Source organism: Hydra vulgaris, chromosome 02, assembly GCF_038396675.1.
Source record: "Hydra vulgaris chromosome 02, alternate assembly HydraT2T_AEP".
In the NCBI taxonomy this organism is placed as follows: Eukaryota; Metazoa; Cnidaria; class Hydrozoa; order Anthoathecata; family Hydridae; genus Hydra; species Hydra vulgaris.
Genome location: NC_088921.1, coordinates 11,369,905 through 11,389,060, shown reverse-complemented (window position 1 = coordinate 11,389,060; position 19,156 = coordinate 11,369,905). Strand labels below are relative to the sequence as shown.

At 27.6% G+C, this 19,156-nt stretch overlaps 1 protein-coding gene across 2 annotated transcripts in view; it reads right to left on the bottom strand.

Annotated features, from left to right (window-relative positions):
• The window catches only part of LOC136076738 (NACHT, LRR and PYD domains-containing protein 3-like), a 39,108-nt gene extending 20,241 nt beyond the window's left edge, over positions 1-18,867 (bottom strand). For both annotated transcript variants that reach the window (XM_065790139.1, XM_065790140.1), the window contains exons 1-4: positions 18,549-18,867; positions 12,437-12,744; positions 8,331-8,378; positions 8,110-8,157 (exon numbers count right to left, since the gene is read on the bottom strand). In XM_065790139.1, the coding sequence (XP_065646211.1) occupies positions 8,110-8,157; positions 8,331-8,378; positions 12,437-12,744; positions 18,549-18,559 (415 nt within the window). In that variant the 5' untranslated portion in view covers positions 18,560-18,867. The remainder of the gene's footprint in view (positions 1-8,109; positions 8,158-8,330; positions 8,379-12,436; positions 12,745-18,548) is intronic.
• Between the last annotated feature and the right edge of the window lie 289 nt (positions 18,868-19,156).

The following is a 19,156-nucleotide window of genomic DNA, read 5'->3' as shown; positions in this document are numbered from 1 at the left end:
TTAACTCAAACCTTGAAAACGATAAAATTACAAATTTTTTGAATTTTACTTAAAGATATATTGTATTGTTAAAATATTAAAATTTTTTGCTATGTTTTCATTTTATTCAAAAAGCAATCAAAACCTGCAATTTTAGGACTTTAAACTAGGTAATTTTAATTAAAAACACTGGGTTATTTGAGCACGTTTGTATTACACAAAAATGTTTTTTTATTAAATAAAGTCAAAACTAAATGTTTATTATAAAACTAAATGTTTAATAACGAATGATGATATTTTGCGTAATGTGTAATGATAATATTCTAACAAAATATTGAATAGCTTTTTAATTAGACGAGAGCTGCTATTTACTACATATAATTTTAAGCAAATTATACTAATTCTTGTTTTAACCATATTATTGTCACAGTCCCATATAAAGTTGATTCAAAAATTATAAAGGAACTTTAGCTTCACTGCTTACATCTTAGAAGTTTTTGGTTATGCTCATAATAACGAAGGTGCTCATGTTACCCTAATCTACCATATTTGCTTTATTTTTCTACCTGTATATGCTTACAAGTTCTATTTTTTTAATGGATGCGCTTAACATTTTTATTTAAGGTGAAGTGTGCAAAATTAACTGGTGCAAGCTTTATTAAACGAAATGAGAATAGTTATGCTGGAAGAGAAATGATTAAATGTTGTGCTGACTCCGTACGTGAAAAATGTGTTGGAAACCTTTAATGGTGCAACTTTTTTTCTATTCTTAGTGACGGTAGTCACTAAAGAAGTAGTATACCGATCTACATGGTCACAGAGTTGCTGGACATGTCACTTTTTGGTGGCAGTACTCAAACTCAGTAACTAATGGTATAAACAGCATGTTTGAATCAGATGCACCATTATTTAAAATAAGATCTGAACATTTTACTAAAAAGTGATATGTGCAACTGCAGATGGTGCAAGTGTAAATTTTGGTATACATAACGGTGTACTGACACAATTGCAGCAGAGTCACCCATGGTTGATAAAAATCCATTGCATTATTCATAGGGTTGAATTGGCAGTAAAAGAAGCATTTAAAGAAATCCCTGATTTTACAAAAATTGACAACTTTTATATTGCTAACTACTATCTATTAAGGAACTCTGATAAATTAAAAGCGAAGTTGAAGCAGCCTCAATATGCCTTGGTATAACACACTACAATTTACCAAAAATTTCAGGAACAAGGTTTGTTGGACATAGGAGGAAAGGAGTTGTAGCCTGTTAAAAACATGGCCAGCTTTTATTATGGCTTACCAAAATTATGCAAGCGAGCAGAAAAATATTCAAACTGTTGCAAAAGTCAAGGGGTTATTAAAATCATTTAAGTGCCATTCTTTCCTTTGCAAAGTTGGTTTGTACCTAGACAGCATAGATGTTATAGTTCCAGTCGCAAAAACATTTGAAACTAATGAGTTATTGGCTTATAAAATTCCAACAGTTAAATCGAACTCTATTGGAGATAGAAGACAAAATTCAAGCGATAGGAAAAGATGATGAATTTATTGAGTTTTATAAACCGTTACATGGTCACTGATAAAAATGATGTAGAAGGTTAATTTGCTAAGGCTGGCGATAAACAAAGGCACGTTAAAAAACGTATGTATGTCAATGTAGTATTAGAAACGAATAGTTTTGTTTATGATGAATCAATTATGGAAGTTCGTCAAATTAAAAAAACGATTTTTTCATAACTTTCTTTGTAATTGTCAAGTAGATTTCAAGACTACTCAAGAGAATTTATACTTTTTCGAAGTATGAAATTTATTGATACAATACATTGGATATATGAAGACCCAGAATCGGGAATGCTGGAAATCAACCTTTTTAGCAATTATTTTAAAACGCCATTAATAAGTGTTGATTTTCAAAGAGATGCCGCAGAAGAGACTGGAAAAAAGTAAAGTGGCTAGTTAAAACTGAATTTGACTATCACCCTGTGCGCAGTTTGTGGAAAATTATTTTTCAAAAATATTTTATTCAATTTAAAAATGTATGTTGCCTTGTTTGATTAATTATGAGTATATCTGGATCGAATTCACAAGTTGAAAGGACATTTAGCACTGTCACAAATATTTTATCAGATAAGACTCTCTTTGAGTCACGAAGCACATGCTGATTGTGTTGTAATTCTTGGAAACCATAGTCTTTGGTCGCTTGAAGATTATAACAAAAGTATTGAGAGTTCTCTCGCAAAATATATGCAAAAGCGTAGAAAATGTCGAACTACTGCATCTGATCAAGAAGTTCAAAAAAGTTTAGTAGACTTTGATCAAATAATTGAAACAAGCGATACAGATGACACAGATAGTGATATTGATAGCAAAGATGATATTTTTACAGACACTCTTCGTGAAATAATTAACTGATAGAATATATATATATATATATATAAATATTGTATAATATTGTATATAAATGTATGTAAATATAAATATATATATATATATAAGTTTATATAGATAAGAAAATTTAAGTTTATGCTTGAGTAGAACTTAACTGTCAATTTTATTTTAAAATATTAATAAATATTGTTCATTATTTTAATTTTACTTTTTCTTGAAAATATAAATAGCTCATTTTTATCGCAATATTTTTTGCCATTTTGTCCGATACTATTTTTTTTTTCTTTTACTAAAAATTGTGGACAAATTCTAAGGCTGCATCAAAAACTAGCAGAATACATACATTTTGAATGTAAACTTGTTGTTAACAAATACAAATTACTGGTAAAATAAATAAATAAAATGGTAATTTTTTACTCCCTAACTTTTTAAAAATAAAAAATTGTTATTTAGTCGCAAAGCAGAAATTAAAAACTAAGACATTATAGTTAAAAAAAATCATATTTTGAATAATAAATTAAATTTCTAGCTTTTCTGAGGAAAGACTCTAGGGTTAAATGAAATCATCAAGTTACCCTTGATCCTAACCAGCCCATAACCTAACCATCATAGGAGCAGTGGTTGCCTGTGAAAACATAATTGTGCTTTTTTTTCAAAATAGTAATAACTTATAAAAAAAAAATAAAACTGATGAAAACTCCGAGGGTTATTATTGTTCAAAATCTGGTCTAGAAAGTTTGTCTTTTAAACGTTCAAAAGACAGAATGTATTTTAAACATTTAAGACATATTTACTGGATCAGTTTTGTATAACTGCACTTGAACGGAAAGTCTTATCTAAGTCTTTTTATGACGTCTTTAGAATGTCCGGAAAGGACGTCTTTGAGCGTCTTATCTAGAATCAGCTTAGAATGCATCCAAGACGCACCATCTGAAGGTTCATTGCATATTTTTTGTATGTTCTCATGCTTACTTAGTAGTGCAAAAATAAGCAAAAAATTTTTTAAATAAAAAGCAGCATTTTTAAAAAAAGTTAATGCCAATAGAATAATTATGAACGGTAGTGTATGTACGTATGTGTGTATGTATGTATGTATGTATGTATGTATGTATGTATGTATGTATGTATGCATGTATGTATATATATATATATATATATATATATATATATATATATATATATATATATATATATATATATATATATATATATATATATAGTACTATAGATTGTTGGCTTTAGGAAGAGCGGAAGGAAAAAAGTGATTCATACGCCAACACATACGTCACTTTTAATTACTTTTGACTTTCGTCCAACATTTCCGTGTTGGACGAAAGTAAAAACCATTAATTTAATTACAAATTAATCGTTTTTTAAAAAAACCACAAAAACGCAAATTTAATTGACCAGAATGTTTTTAAAAACATTCTGAATGTTTTTATAACATTTTGAATGTTTTTAACAATATAAACAATGTTTTTATTTTTATTTTTTTTAATAAAATGTTTTTATTTTTATTTTTTTTAATAAAATGTTTTTTTTTTAACTTTTTTTTAATAAAATGTTTTTTTTTTAATTTTTTTTACTGTAAATCATGCGCGGAGTGTTGCTACATCGACTATCTTATAGCCTGACTCGCAAGAGAGTGCTGCTACATCGACTGACAAATAGCCTGACTCGCAAGGGAGTGCTGCTACATCGACTGACAAATAGCCTGACTCGCAAGGGAGTGCTGCTACATCGACTGACAAATAGCCTGACCCGCAAGGGAGTGCTGCTACATCGACTGAGGGTTTGGTTGGGGCAGGCAGTCTATCATTATTAAAAAAAAAAAATTCCGGTCTTGCATTTTAATTTTTACTTTTTGTCAACAAAATATCGAAAAAACTTTCGGACAACATCTAAGGGTTCTATATATATATATATATATATATATATATATATATATATCAGTGCATGTGATGAATAAAATAGTCCAGCGATATATTTTGCGCTCGTATTACTATAATACGTTATCAACGAGCTCAATTATGCGTGCTCGGCATTAAGTCCTTAAGAGAGATATATTCAGAATTGGAAATGGGTTACCATGGAGTCATCTATAAATTACATATGCAAGTATGGGGAGGGGGTCACTCAAAAGCGTACCGGCGCGTACAAGATAAAGAGTGGACAATTTTTTGTTTGAATTTTCTTAATGTGAAGTCCTGGAAATCAGACAAAAAAACTTAGGTTTTTTAGTTAATGTATTTGTCTATCTACTGGAAAATATGTTACTGCAAGTTTGATATTAAATAAAAACAATGAACTATCGCCATTTAAAATAAAAGATTACTATTTAAACTAAAAGATGACTACCTTTTGGAGTTAAATGAAAAAGCATGATTGCCGACATTTTAAACAACAGAAACGTTTTAAATTTAAATTAAAGATAAATAATAGTTAAAAATAAAAAATAAAAAGATTAAGAATATTTCTTTTATTTACAAAAGATGTGTGAAAAATCAAAACAATAAAGCAAAAGAATCTTATGTTTTTACAAAATCTTGTAGATTAAAACTTTTGATTTTTTAAAATTCAATCAAGTTTTAATTTTTTAATTAAAATTTTCTATTCTCATTGGGATGAAACGTTTTGAAAATACTAAACATCCCCTTCTATCAGTAGCAGTAATGACTTCATAACTTTCATTCAATTTTTTGTACAAAATAAATAACTGCTTTCTAATTTAAACTGAATGCACCATTTAATTATTATCAAGTGAATAATATTTTATAGACTTGATTATATACTTAATAAATTTAGACTTAATATATTATATATATAATATTTAGTATATTTAGTTATATTTAATACTTAATATACTATATATATAATATTTAATATATATAATATTTAGACTAAATTATATACTTAATAAATTGTATACTTAATAAATTATAGACTTATACTAATACAATATATATTAGTATAAGTATATATATACTTATAGAAAATAATACATAAATAACTTATATACTGACATTTATTTTAAAAAGTATGTTGTGAAACTCGTGATGTAACATTTTTTCTTTTGTTGCTTGTGAGCACACTTCCTAAAGTTTCAATTCAGAGCTTCAATATAACAAATAAACTTATTATAAGTACTGTTTATTAAAACTTTTTTTTTTTTAATTTTTAGTTTTAATTAGCTTTAACTTTTTTAATATATAGACTTTTAGCTTAACTGATTCGTTAACATTAAGTTATTTTTACATTTGTACATAAAACAAATGTTGAAAAGATTTAGCTTGAATATATTGAGAGCTTTCATTTCATATAAAAGAGACTTTGGATGAGTAAAATGGACCAAAAAATTTGTGCACTTAAAAAGTGTGTAACATGCCTCTGCTGCCGATAGAGAAGTTCAAGCTTACTTTTATTAGTACTACCCCATGCAATGTTTACATAGTTAATATGACAATGAATTAAAGAGTAACATAATTGAAATTAGGTATGTTTGTTAAGAATATTTTTGTTTTGTATAAAATACTTAGGCTCTTTGAAATTTTACTGCACATGTTAGCAATGTTGCTTTTCCATATTAGATCTTCATCAATATAGACACCTAAAAATCTTGCCACTAAAGCTCTTTTAATAATTATATTATCTATATATAGAAAAGACATGTTACAAGGCAGCAGATGTTTTTTACTGTAAGGATAAAAAAGAATCCATTAAATCTTATCAATATTTAATAACAATTTACTAACTTTAAATCATTCAGAAATTTTGACTAGTTCAATGTTCATATTGTAAAAAAGTGTTATGACGTTTTTATGAGAAAGAAATAATTTAGAATCATCAGCAAACATATTTTTCATTACGTTAGTAGCTTTAGATAGACCATTAATATATATTAAAAATTAGCAAGGTTCTAAAGCACCAGTAAACTGAGTTAAGTTCAATTATATGCAAGCTCTGTGCTTTTAGAATTTATTAGGTGGAAGCATCCAGAGACCTATCATTAAAACCTATTGAAACATTATGACCATAATTAAAACACAGTAAAAACATGTCTTACAAGTCTATTGCAGTTCTACGTAATTATTATCTATTAGTTCCTTAATTATGTCAAATTGCTAACTTTACTAAAAGTTTTTTACTGCCAACCCATTAATTAATGCTGAAGCTAGCACAGGAAAACTGAGATTTTCTCAGCTTGCAGGTGCTTCTGCAACAGTATTTTAAATAAAAGGCGCAGATTTTCAGATCTTTTCTTTTCATTGCAGTCATGGCTTGCAAAACTCGCATGTCTATTGACTTTGAACCACAATCGAGGGTACCAGTTAAAAAAGATTTTGGTCAAAAATCTATGCTCTTCCTTCTCATTTCATAGAATTAAAAAAAAAATGAAACTTGAACTTTGTTTTTGTTAACTCTGTTACAAGTATAGCCATGCACAAATTTTTTTTTCTTAACATTTCTCAAAAATTTATTAACAAATCAACTAGAATTCAAATGCAAAAACAAAAACTACATTATTTTCTATCAATTTCATGAAAATCAAGGCCACAAAACATTTTCCTATTTTTCCAATTTTTAACAAATTAAACGAAAATTTTTTGTTATAATGTTCATTAGCTAGAGTTTTTCATTTACTCTAACCCTGTTGGAGTTAAGGTAAAAAATGTAAGTGTTAACTTTGTAAACAACAAAAATGTTAAGAAAAAACGCCAAAAACTTTTGAAAATTTACATTTTGCAAATTAAAAATTTGAATGTGTTAGTACACTATACACAAACTAAACATCTTTACTTAAAACAATAAATGTCTGCACATAATTTTAACAACAAAAATTCTGTTTTTAATACAACTTTTAATAAAACTTTTTTTAAAACCCAAGCTGGATCCATTGTTTAGTTACAACTTTCATGTTGTTAAAAGTCTCTAGTTGTGACATAAACTGAAGCGCTTAATGGAATGCAAATGTTTTTTTCATAACCAACGCAGACAAAATATAAAAGAGAAAATTTAAGCTATTTATGAAAACTTAATCGTTAAAAAAATAATGCAGCAAACACGTTATTAAAAACAGATATTTTTTAACACAAAATACAATGCAAGTATGTTATAATTTTTAGTTTGTTGACAAAACTATAGCTGAGATCTGGTCTAATGTCTCGATTGAAAAATTTCCTCTGATTGCAGATTTTTTTGCTCTCAAAAAGTTTGAAATCTTTCTTAGTACTTTGAAAACCAAGGATAACTTCAGTTATACTTATTATGTATTTTCTTTTTTTTTATGAACTTTTAACAAGTTTATTTTATATAGATATGTATTTTTAAAACAAATTCTCTCCATATAAATTTTTAAATATATATATTTTTTTGTTGATACAACCCCTTCTCTTAAAACTATAGCTCCAAAACACAAACTCCAGAAACTCAAACAAGATCACTGTACAAATAAACATACTGAGTAATTATTACTAGTGATATGGTTGGGTCTTGGTACAAATTTTCAATTTTAAAAAAAATCAAGGATAACTTCTGGTATTACAAAACTGTAATACAATTTTTACTTACAACAAAAAACCACCAAAATAACTAATATCAGTCACTTTTTTTACCTTTTTACATTTTAAGCTTTATCTTTACTTTTTAAGCAAGCAAAAGAATATTAAAACCTTATGGCTACAAATCATACAAATTTTGGAATAAACTAAATGTAAAGTAATTGAAAGAAACATAATTACCTTTGTTGGCAGAAAATCTTGAAGTTATTTCAGGTGAACTTGGAGTTTCTAAATGATTTAATTTAAAAGTTTCAAAAAAAATAACCAAATGGCTATAAATCATACAAATAAAAACTTATGGCTACAAATCATACAAATCATACGAAAAAAACCTTATGGCTACAAATCATACAAATTTTGGAATAAACTAAATGTAAAGTAATTAAAAGTAACATAATTACCTTTGTTGGCAGAAAATCTTGAAGTTATTTCTGGTGAACCTGGAGTTTCTAAATGATTCAATTTAAAAGTTTCAAAAAAAATAATTTTTGTGAGCACGAAAGAACACAAAACTTACAAAAGAATAAAAGCAACAAACAATGTTCTAAACAATCTTCTATTACAAGCAATAACAATCTTCTATAACAAGCAATAACAATCTTCTATTATAAACAATAACAATCTTCTATTACAAGCAATAACAATCTTCTATTACAAGTAGATATTTACGTATTATAAGCAATAACAACTTTCATTAAAAGAAAATTAAAACTTTATTGCCAAACCCACTTCAAAAAAGCTACGCTATTTTTTTTAACAATATTTTGTAGTACCGCTAATGGTGTAGTGAAACTTTTTCAACAAGTCAAAACTTTTTATTTATTCATTAGTAAATAATATTAATGTTAGTTTACTCCAAACTAACATTAATATTATTTACTTTATATTATTATTTATAACATTGATGTTTATAAGATTTGATCAGGTTTTTTAAAGTTATACTAACTAATATTACATAAAAATTAACTTGTTGCTTTGAACAAAATTGAAACCTACATAACCTAAATGCAAAGGAGGAAGCTAAATGTTCTTGATAAAAATAAAAATGATAAAATCTGATTTTATTAAATGCTTATTTTTCAAATGTAAGATACTGTCTCAAAGTAAACAACCTGATAAAAATCAAACTAATACCAACATTCAGCATCATGTCACAGGTAGTGACGCCAATCCTGATTTCAACCTTAAACTGAGAGTTGAATGTCATTGCCTACAATACAATATTTACAAAAATAGATATGACTGTAGCAGATCTAAATTTAGAAAAATGACAATACAGAAACTTCCTTGCAATCATTTTTAACTTTTACCTAATACTACCAAGTAAAAGTAAAACTGATCTACCATTAACAAATGAATATCAGGTATTCTTTTTCAAACAATAATTTTCAGAAAGAATTGGATACTATATTGTAAAGAATTGAAAACTCGGTTTTGCAAAAGAAACAGAAACAAATTTCTGAAAGCACAGGCATCAAAAAACAGAGTAACATTAATAGTATGTTTTTAAAAAAGAAACATTTATAGTATGTTGTTTTCTTGAGAAGTAAAATGGCCTTGCAACTGTTGGCCTTGTTTTGGCCTTGGCTTTCAAAAAAAATACATAAAATTAAAGAATCTAAAGTTTTCATTCTTTATTTTTATGTATTTTTGTTTTCGGCTTCATACATATCTACAAGTATATTTTCTTGTTGACTTGGTATAATTTTGAAGACAACCTTGGTTTATTTTTACAACATGTGATTTATTGTCACAGTAATTGTTACTTGCAGTTTTTCTAATAAGTGGCCTTAACGTTAGACAAAAACTTAAGTCTTTGGTAATGATTGAGTAGGCCTTGGCTTTGAAACTCCTAATCTTGGCCTTGACATTAAATCTCCTGGCTTTGGTCTTAGCCTTGCAACATGTGGCCTTGGTCGTGCTACTTTTGGCCTTGTTAATAACTCTGACTCAAGGATGCAAATCAGCATTCGAGCAAAAAACAGTGTCACATTTCAAACCATAAATTCAAAGCATTGTTCTATGAAGGAACTAAAAAGAGAATCGCCAATAATGAATCTTTGTTCAAGGCACTGGAGATTATCTCTCTAACAAGTATTAGGTCTGAGCAAAAACTTTCTGTTGCTGAATTATTCGTGGTGAAAATTCAATCCAGAATGAATGACAACTTTTTATCAATAAAACAATTATCAATTATTATTATAGAAATAGTAAAAAATGAGACTAACATACAGATCATTTGAAAATCTGCTCCAGATATGGCAACAGTATTTAATACAAGGATGGATAGGAGATTTATAGAAATAAAGAATAAAATCCAGAGAAAGAAAGTGGTCATCATGATAAAGAGATACAACTTTAGCATATGGTTCATAAATATTCATCCATTTATAAATATTTATTCATTCATCTGTTCATAAATATAGGATGATCTAGATTGTTATGAAAAAGATAAACCAAAAAAAATTCAGTTTAAACTTATCTGAATTAAAGTTCACCAGCCACTGAGACCCCTGTGCTATAGCAGAAGTGAGATCCTTTTCAAGCTCAAATGCTCCCTTAAAGCAATCAGAGAGTATTGGCTTCTTATCAAGACTAGAATAAATGGTAAAATCTTCAGCATAATATACCACCTTAGGTGTAAATTAAAAAAAGTATAGGGCTAAGGATAGAACCTTGAGGATCCCCTTGAAGTTAAAGGAAATGAATAAGTGTGCTGTCTATTGAGAACAACTTTTATACTATAATTGGTACAAAAGGTTTTAATAACCTTAAAGTTACTTGATACACCATAAAAAGAGAGTTTATGGATAAAACCAGCATGCCAAACTTTATTGAAGACTTTGCAAATGTCGAGAGCAATTGCCTTAGCCTCTCCACATCTATCTAATGCAGGATAAAACCTGTAAGTTATTAGTATTAACAAATCAGCAGAAGAACAAGAAGATCAAAATCCATATTGATGATATTATTTATTAAAATCAAGATGAGAGATTAAATGTTTGTTAATTAAAAACTTAAAAACAGTGCTAATGATAAGAAGAAGACTTATGGGAAGGTAGTTAGACGAGTTTGATCGCTCTCCAGAATTTTCAAAAATAAAGAAAACAGACGTCATTTTCCAACAGGCTCGAAAACATGACTCTGATAAGCACTTGTTAAATAGTTTTAAAAGTATAGATGACAGCTCTAAAGAACACTTCTGCAAGACTATAGCAAATACAATGTATTGACCACAAGCTGTAGAAGAGTCTTTAGATACAGAAGCTGGAGAGATACAAATGCCAAGCAATGGATCAACATGTTTGTTGGCTATATCAGTTAGGAAATGTGATTAGTAGAATCAAGAGATGAGATTAATGAAAAGTTCTTAGCAAATAATTCAGCTTTGTCTTTAGGTAAGATTACAAAATATGAACCATGCAAGAGAGGTGGAATAACAGATTTGCCTATATTAAAGACACTGTTAAAGATTCTCCAGAAGTTTCTGGAGCATAACATTTGAGATAAAATACAAGATTTTGTGACCTGAGAATAGCGGCCTTAGACAACTACCCTTAGACTTAAGGGTAGTTGTAAGAGGTATGATGATAAGGGAATTCTGCATAGTCACTGACACTAGAACAAAGCCATTCAGTGTGATTAGTATTAAAGTCACCAAAAACAATGATATTGGCTTAAGAATAAAGAGAAAGGACTTGATTAACTTGATCAGAAACAATACCAAAATAATAAGATGAAAGAGAGCGGTATAGAACAACAAGAACGGTGGTAGAGGGAAGTAGTACTAAACGAAGGCACATAAAAGAATAGTCTGTAAATTCAAACCTAGTTTCCCAGCAAATGGGTGAATTCTTGCAAATGTAAATGCCTAGACCAAGCATGTGACTATTAAAGTCTTTACAAATTAAAGGAAAATAACCATCAACAATAAGTTCACAAGATGAAACAGCTGATTAAAATTAGTCTGAACTTTGCAAGAGATTTTGCAAACAAAAATTACTTCAAAGATGAAACAGCTGATTAAAATTAGTCTGAACTTTGCAAGAGGTTTTGCGACGAAAAGTTAATTCAAAGACCACAAATATTAGTGAATGATAGGTTTAGAGAACTTAGTGATGACAATGGTTCTTTGAGTTTTATAGTTTTTTATATTTTAGTAAGTTTGAAACAGTTATCACTGTAAAACTATACTTCAGAGTATTTTAAAACACATGATCACATTTTAATAATTTACAAAACACTAGTATAACACTGTTGAGATTTTCGAAAAGTTTTCAAGAAGTTTAGATGGTGCTCTTAAGTCCATAATATTGTAACCAACTTAGTTTAGTTTTATTGGAATACATTTTGCAATCCGACTGTCAAAGAACATAGCATGGAATTAAATAGTCTTCAACAGCATCCTTATCATTGAATAAGAGTTTTTACTGTAAAAAATGTAAAAATTTTGCACACACAAAAAAAATATCAATTAGTTTATTATTATTTGTTGAAAAATAATTACTTGTAAATTTGTCAATTTTTCTTATTAAATCTATTCTCTTCATGTTTCTTAAAGCTGTCTTTAACTCCTCAAATGTTGGATTATCACTCATTTGCATCCATGTAGTTAACATTGAATACGCCTTTGCGCCTGTTTTAGGATTATCTTCATCAATCATACTTAAATAATGTTCTTCAATATTTAACATACGCCCAAGAGTTTTCCAACTTACTCCAACCCAATCACTAAAACTACACATGAACACTTGGCTATAAAGAATGTTTTCATATTTCTTTGCATATACATTATTTTGTGCCATTTTGATGTTTCTAAAAAAAAAGAAATACATGCTTATATGTATGTATGTATGTATGTGTGTGTATATATATATATATATATATATATATATATATATATATATATATATATATATATATATATATATATATATATACATGTATATTAATTAACTGCATTGCAGCAACATCTTAATTTCGAATTATAGCATTTATTTGCCATTTTATAAAGTCTTTTGTTTATTAAATAGTGTTAAAACATTTATCGAACAATACACTATAGTGACTGAAGTGGTTAGCTCACAGCGTTCTGACGTGAAATGCTGTGGTTCAAATCCTATTCCTTCTAAAGTTTTTTTTTTCTTACCTTTTTCAATTTTTTAAAAAACAAGATAAAATATTTTTGATTCCACAGATATTTTTATACAAATGTTTTTATATATATATTATAGATTTATTTTTATAAAGATTTACTTCAATTTAAAAATTGGATTGCAGCAATATCTCCTTAATATTGACTATAGCATTTATTTGCTGTTTTATAAAATTATTCAGTTGTTTGTTTATTTAATAGTTTTAAAAACTAGTGAGAAGCGCAGAAGATTAGTGTGCCTTAGTGGCCAAAGTTCACTAAGGCACACTAATCTGCTGCACTTGTCACTGCACTTCCGAATAACAATGCAAGCGCTCAAGTGCAAACGCTTGCACATTTGTTTATTTTTAAATCTTTTACAATTTTCTAAAATAAAATAAAACATTTTTATAATATGATTAATAAACATTTATAAACAATAAACATTTTTATAATACAAATAATAAGCATAATATAAAATAAAACATTTTTACAGTTCTATTGATGTTAAATACAAAACATTTATAAAAATATAATATACTATAACAAACAAACAGTAGAGAACCTTAAAATCTCTATAAACATCAAAGAGTAGTTATTGTTGTTAGGGTGCTTAATCAAGAAACTACTTTCAATTGGTTATTAATTTAAACAATCAAGATACTTCTGTAAAATATCTGGCTGCAAGATAAGCAGTTAGATTTTATAGGGAAAATTCCAAAAATCTTAGTGCGGACTAAAAGCATTCTTTTAAAATTTATTTAAATTGTTATACGCCTATTGAGAATTTATGTTAAATAATATAATTCTTTATATTATTCAACATAAATAAAGGTCTTTTTTTTATATTCCCTAGAATAGTTCATTTATATCTGGTCTTCAAGTTGTGCTACTCATATCAATAAGTAAATCTCGAAACAACTTAATCATTCTGATATCCTAGTTTAAAATTCCCCTTTGCCACAATCGGATTATTAAAAAATTTGTGAGCAACATTTTCAGTATTGGTTGTGCCACTTTCTTTCCTGACAAAATAAACCCTTATTTGCAATAGTATTTTGAATAAATGCTGGAATTTTTTTTTTTTTTTCGATAAGTTCTTTACTCTTTTGTGAATATTTCTTCCTTGCTTTACTGCTAAGAGTTTACAAACAGTATTAAAAACCAACTCGTAATTTGCAGTCTTTATTATGGATGCAGCGCATCCATAAATAAAGACTGCAAATTCCGAGTTTCAAAACTTGCTTGCTTAAATTTTTGTTTTTTTTCCAAACAGTTTCAAATTAATCTCCTGAGAATTTGCAAGACAAACGTAGCAGGATTGAGATGAAATTCTTTTCTTAAGCATATTGGATACAACAGCGTTTAGTGTTTTGCCATTATTCATTGTGGTATAAATAGTTGACAAACTAGACTTTACTACTAAAGTACTTTCACCTAGATTAAATTCAATATTGTTCAACACAAAATTTAATAAAAATTGAATTTTAAATTTTAAATTCTGCATAAAAAAAAAAAAAAACCTAAAAAAAAAGTTTAAAACAGTAAAAGAAGAAATTGTATTAAACAAAAATAAATTTCATTAATTTCATTTCATTTAAAACCTAAGTTTCTCAAAGATAAGATTTTTATAGATGATTTCGATTGAAGTTTTATTAATTCGCTGCAACTATGTTGAGCAGTAGAAATTTTGTGTGCATATGTCACAATAGAGATGTTTATGTTATTCATGTGCTTAGGTAACTAAGTTTGCACGTTTAATACACATTAAAGAGAAAACTTTTTTTCTTATAGGTTAACGTTTTTACATTCAAACTTTTTTTCTTCTAAAGTTAAATAATGGAGCGAAGGTCCTATTAAGCTCGGCATGGTCTGGAAAAAAATTTAATAAAAACTTAACAAACTTAATAAAGAAAAAAATTAAGTTCATACCCGCTTTTTTATAGAGGTCTACAATTTTACAATAAGAAGTTATATAGTGTTGAACAAGAATTGTTTACTCAAAACAAAGATTTGACTGATTTTTATTTTCAACCACTTACTAAAAGTTATTGAAATAAAAAGGCTATATAAAAAGACTATATAAAGAATAAGTATAGATATGGTAGGTGTGAAAGGTCATGTCAAATTCATTATTTCACATATGTTCAAGTCTGATTTTAAAATTTTTTTAAATTTTTAATACCAATTTTAATTAATCAACACATATCAAGCCGGTATTTTAAATATTATTTAGAATAACTGCTTCGTATACTTATATCTGAACCACTAATAAATAGTGGTTTGTGAAACAACTACAGAAGAGTATAAAATATTTAAAATTTAACTATATTATAAATTATTTTTTTATTCATAACTTTAAAAGGTAGACAATATGCATAGTTTTTTTAACGCCTACTAAAAAATATTAAAGTAAGAAATAAGTATAGAAATGGTAGAATTGACTTATACAGACCTGTGTTATATGGGACTAGACAGCTAAAATGTGTATATTTCAATATACTTTACATTTTTCTGTATTTATATGTACATTTTCGATTAGGAAAAATATAAAGAAATACAAACAAGAAAAGAATTCTCCTAGATGTAATCAAGTAACAATGATTAAACCTTTCCAAGCTTCTTCATTTTAAGCTTTATATTTTTTTGTAAAGGTGAATGAAAATATATATACATTTATATACATATTTTGGCTTTTTGTTTTGCCATCTTAGATAAAAATTTTGCAAGAAAAATCACTACATTGTTTTTTCTCATGAAACCTTGCAGCCAACTTGATTTTTTTGGAGAAACAGATTTACTTCCTAATTATTCTCTAATTTTACATAATTACATTCTAAATATCACATTTGATAAAATTATTTCTGTTCGATTGTATAAAGCATTTGGTTATATTAGAAACTTTGTGATAAACTTTAGCATAACAAGTGAAATACATCAAAAAGTTGTATAAGGCTTGCATGTGTTAATCATTTATATAAATGCTATCAGTGCTGTACTCAGCATTAGTTTAGGAAATACCATTTATGAAAAAGATTCTTCCCCTTTCCAGCCATCTTTTTACAAAGAGTTTTACAATGATAATGCATTGTGTATTGAAAACTTTTAAATTTTGCAATTGTAGAGTGGCACAAACACTTTTTCTTAGCACTTTTTTCACAGAAAATACTAAACAAAAACATTTTGGTTCAAAATGAGTCAGCAAAAAGTAAGATTTCATTCAGAAAAGATTTCATTCAGAGTCAGATCTGTTTTGGTTATGTTAATTAAGGCAAAAAAATATCTATTTTTGAGGAAAATTAGTTTATTGATTTATCTGATCAAAGACTATGTGAACTCAGTTTGAACCTTAAGTCTAAAATTTTATCTGCCTGGAATTTGCTGAAGCTGCAAGACTAACTTATATTTTGAAACAGAAAGATAAAGCATTCAGTAAAGATTTGGAGACTTTCTGAATAAATGATTGTCATCAAGTTGAAAATAATTTTAAAAAATGACAATTGCTATTGAGCTGTTTGAGCTAAGGTTAAAAAAGTACTAAAAGCAGTACTAAAACAACTAAAATCAGTTTTTCACTTAATCTTTCTAAATTTACCTATCTGATGATTATAGATGATAATTTGAGATAATTGCATTTAAAAAAAGAAATTCATCCTGCTTAGAATGCTGTCAAAATGTTGGCAACGGTATTTGTTAACCTTGCAACAAAAAAACAACTGCTGAAACTCCTATGTCTTATTTACATCAATCATTCAAAATACTTCTGACAGTGTTGTTTCTTGTAAGCTAAAAAAATATCTATTATTGGTGATAGTACAAGTATAAAACTTGCAACAGGAGGAAACATTCTTCCTGTTAAAGTATACAGAGACCAGTCACTTAGTATATAAGAAATAAAAGAATCATAAAGTTGACGATAATCTTCTAAATTGTACAGAATTAGGAAAAATACAGCAGATAAGTTAAAATGCTAAAAGAAGTACACCTATGCCAAACACCTATGCTGTTACAGGAGAACAGCTATGTTAAAGTTACAAACAGAACGCATCAATTGAATAGGTTTTATAACATGATAAAATATCGACTCAAGAACAGTAAAAATTTTTTTTGAAAAAGATATTGTTAATTGTACTAAACTATCTATGCTGGTAAAAGAAGATACCAGGTCTTTTTAATTCAGCTATATGCAGGGATACAAAGTGGGAGTCCAAAGTCCAGGAGTCCCTGTTTTTACCCGGAGTTTGAAGTTCTGCCTGTCCTAATAATTTTTGGGAGTCCAGGACTTTGGGAATTGAAAATTTTAAACCGTTATTAGCTTCTACAAGTTTAAAATTGTTTAGCCAACAGCTATGTAACTTTAAACCAGTGAAAGCTTGAATAACTGAATTGCGCTGCATATGGCTAGCTCTGCGGCATATAAATTATTCCAAAATTTGCAGCGTGTTTATTACAAACACCGTCTATAGCATTCAGGTTAAGATTTACCAAAATTACATTTTCTCTATTCATTTTCCAAGACTTTTTGTTTTACTTTTTTTTTTTTTTTGTACTTTGCTATTTGGTTTAATTTTGTAAAACATTTTTAAAATTTATTTGTCGCAATTAATCTTAAATAATAAAAAAAAAAAGTCTTATCAAAATTGTTTGTCAATTTATTCTGAAATGTTTTTATCCAGGCATTTAATCGTGAATCCATACATAAATTTTGTGGAAAAATGGTTTTACAGTTCGGATTTACACTTAACAGAGATAATATGAGAATTTAAATTTGCAACCTTGCCATAAAACATTGCAAAGAAATTAAAAATGTAATATCAAAACTATTGATCTATTTAAAGGTTAATTGGACAACAAGATATATACGTCAATACCTTGGTATTAATGCCCTATACTCTATAGACAATCAAATTATTGTTGTCAATTGATACAAAAGGAAATTGATACAAAAGGATTGTCCTTGATACAAAAGGAAAACAAACTGCGGACCACACTAAATAGATTATTGAAAAATGTTTAGATAAGTTTGGAATTGATAAAGCTAACATTTTTTTATTTTTATTTATCATTTATTTATTTAAATTTGAAAATGATATGTTTATGTATTTCTTCTTTATCTGTTTAAGGTTACATAAAAAACTATATTTTTGTTAATTTCAACATGATATATTTTGATCAAGTTACTAAGATAATAAAAACTATTTAAAAGTTTTTTATTATTCTGAAAGCCAAAATTTGAGAGATATCAAGTCGGATAAAGGTTATAAAAAAAAAAAAAATCTATTATAAATTTAAAGCTGTTTGAGACAAATAAAAATGTTAAATAATATTTTTATTTGAAAATTAATTAAAATATTATATTTTATTATTATATATTATTATATATAAGATATTATAAATATGCATGGCTAAACAATAATATGCATGGCTAAACATCATGCATGCAACATAAATATGCATGGCTAAACATCAATAACAATAAACTTACATTCGCATCATTCATATAACACTCATTCAACACCCCTTCTTTTTTTTATTTGCGTTAACAGAATGTTTATAACTTGTATTATACGTTCGAGGCAATGGTGCATTACTAACTTTTGGTTGCATTTCAAACATGTGGGTCATCCCAAAGAAACATTCGGGTGAGGCTTTTCCTGCTTCACGCAAGATTTATACCAGTATAATAAATATTGCATACACAATTGCGTATGAGTTGCGTATACATAAGTTTATAGCTAAACATGTCAAATCACGTTTTAAATAGTGTTGTTATCAACATCGACTAAATCGTCTAAAGTGAAAATAGTGGTTTTGCCAAAATACATAATAATCGGCCAGACGCTCTGGCGAAGCTGCCGAATATTTGATGACACTTTCCTATGTTGAGGGTTCCGACCTGGTTAATTGAAGTGTGTATCGTGGGTATACTACAGGGCCGACGACACCGGAAGACAGGGGGGCGCTGGGCCTTACCCAGCCCACTTTTTTTCTAAAGGATTATTTTATTTTTTATTTTTTTTTAAAAAAATTAAGATAAAAAAGACATTTTTTAAGAATTGACGATTGTACCGCCCCCCCTCTCCTTTTTCGTTG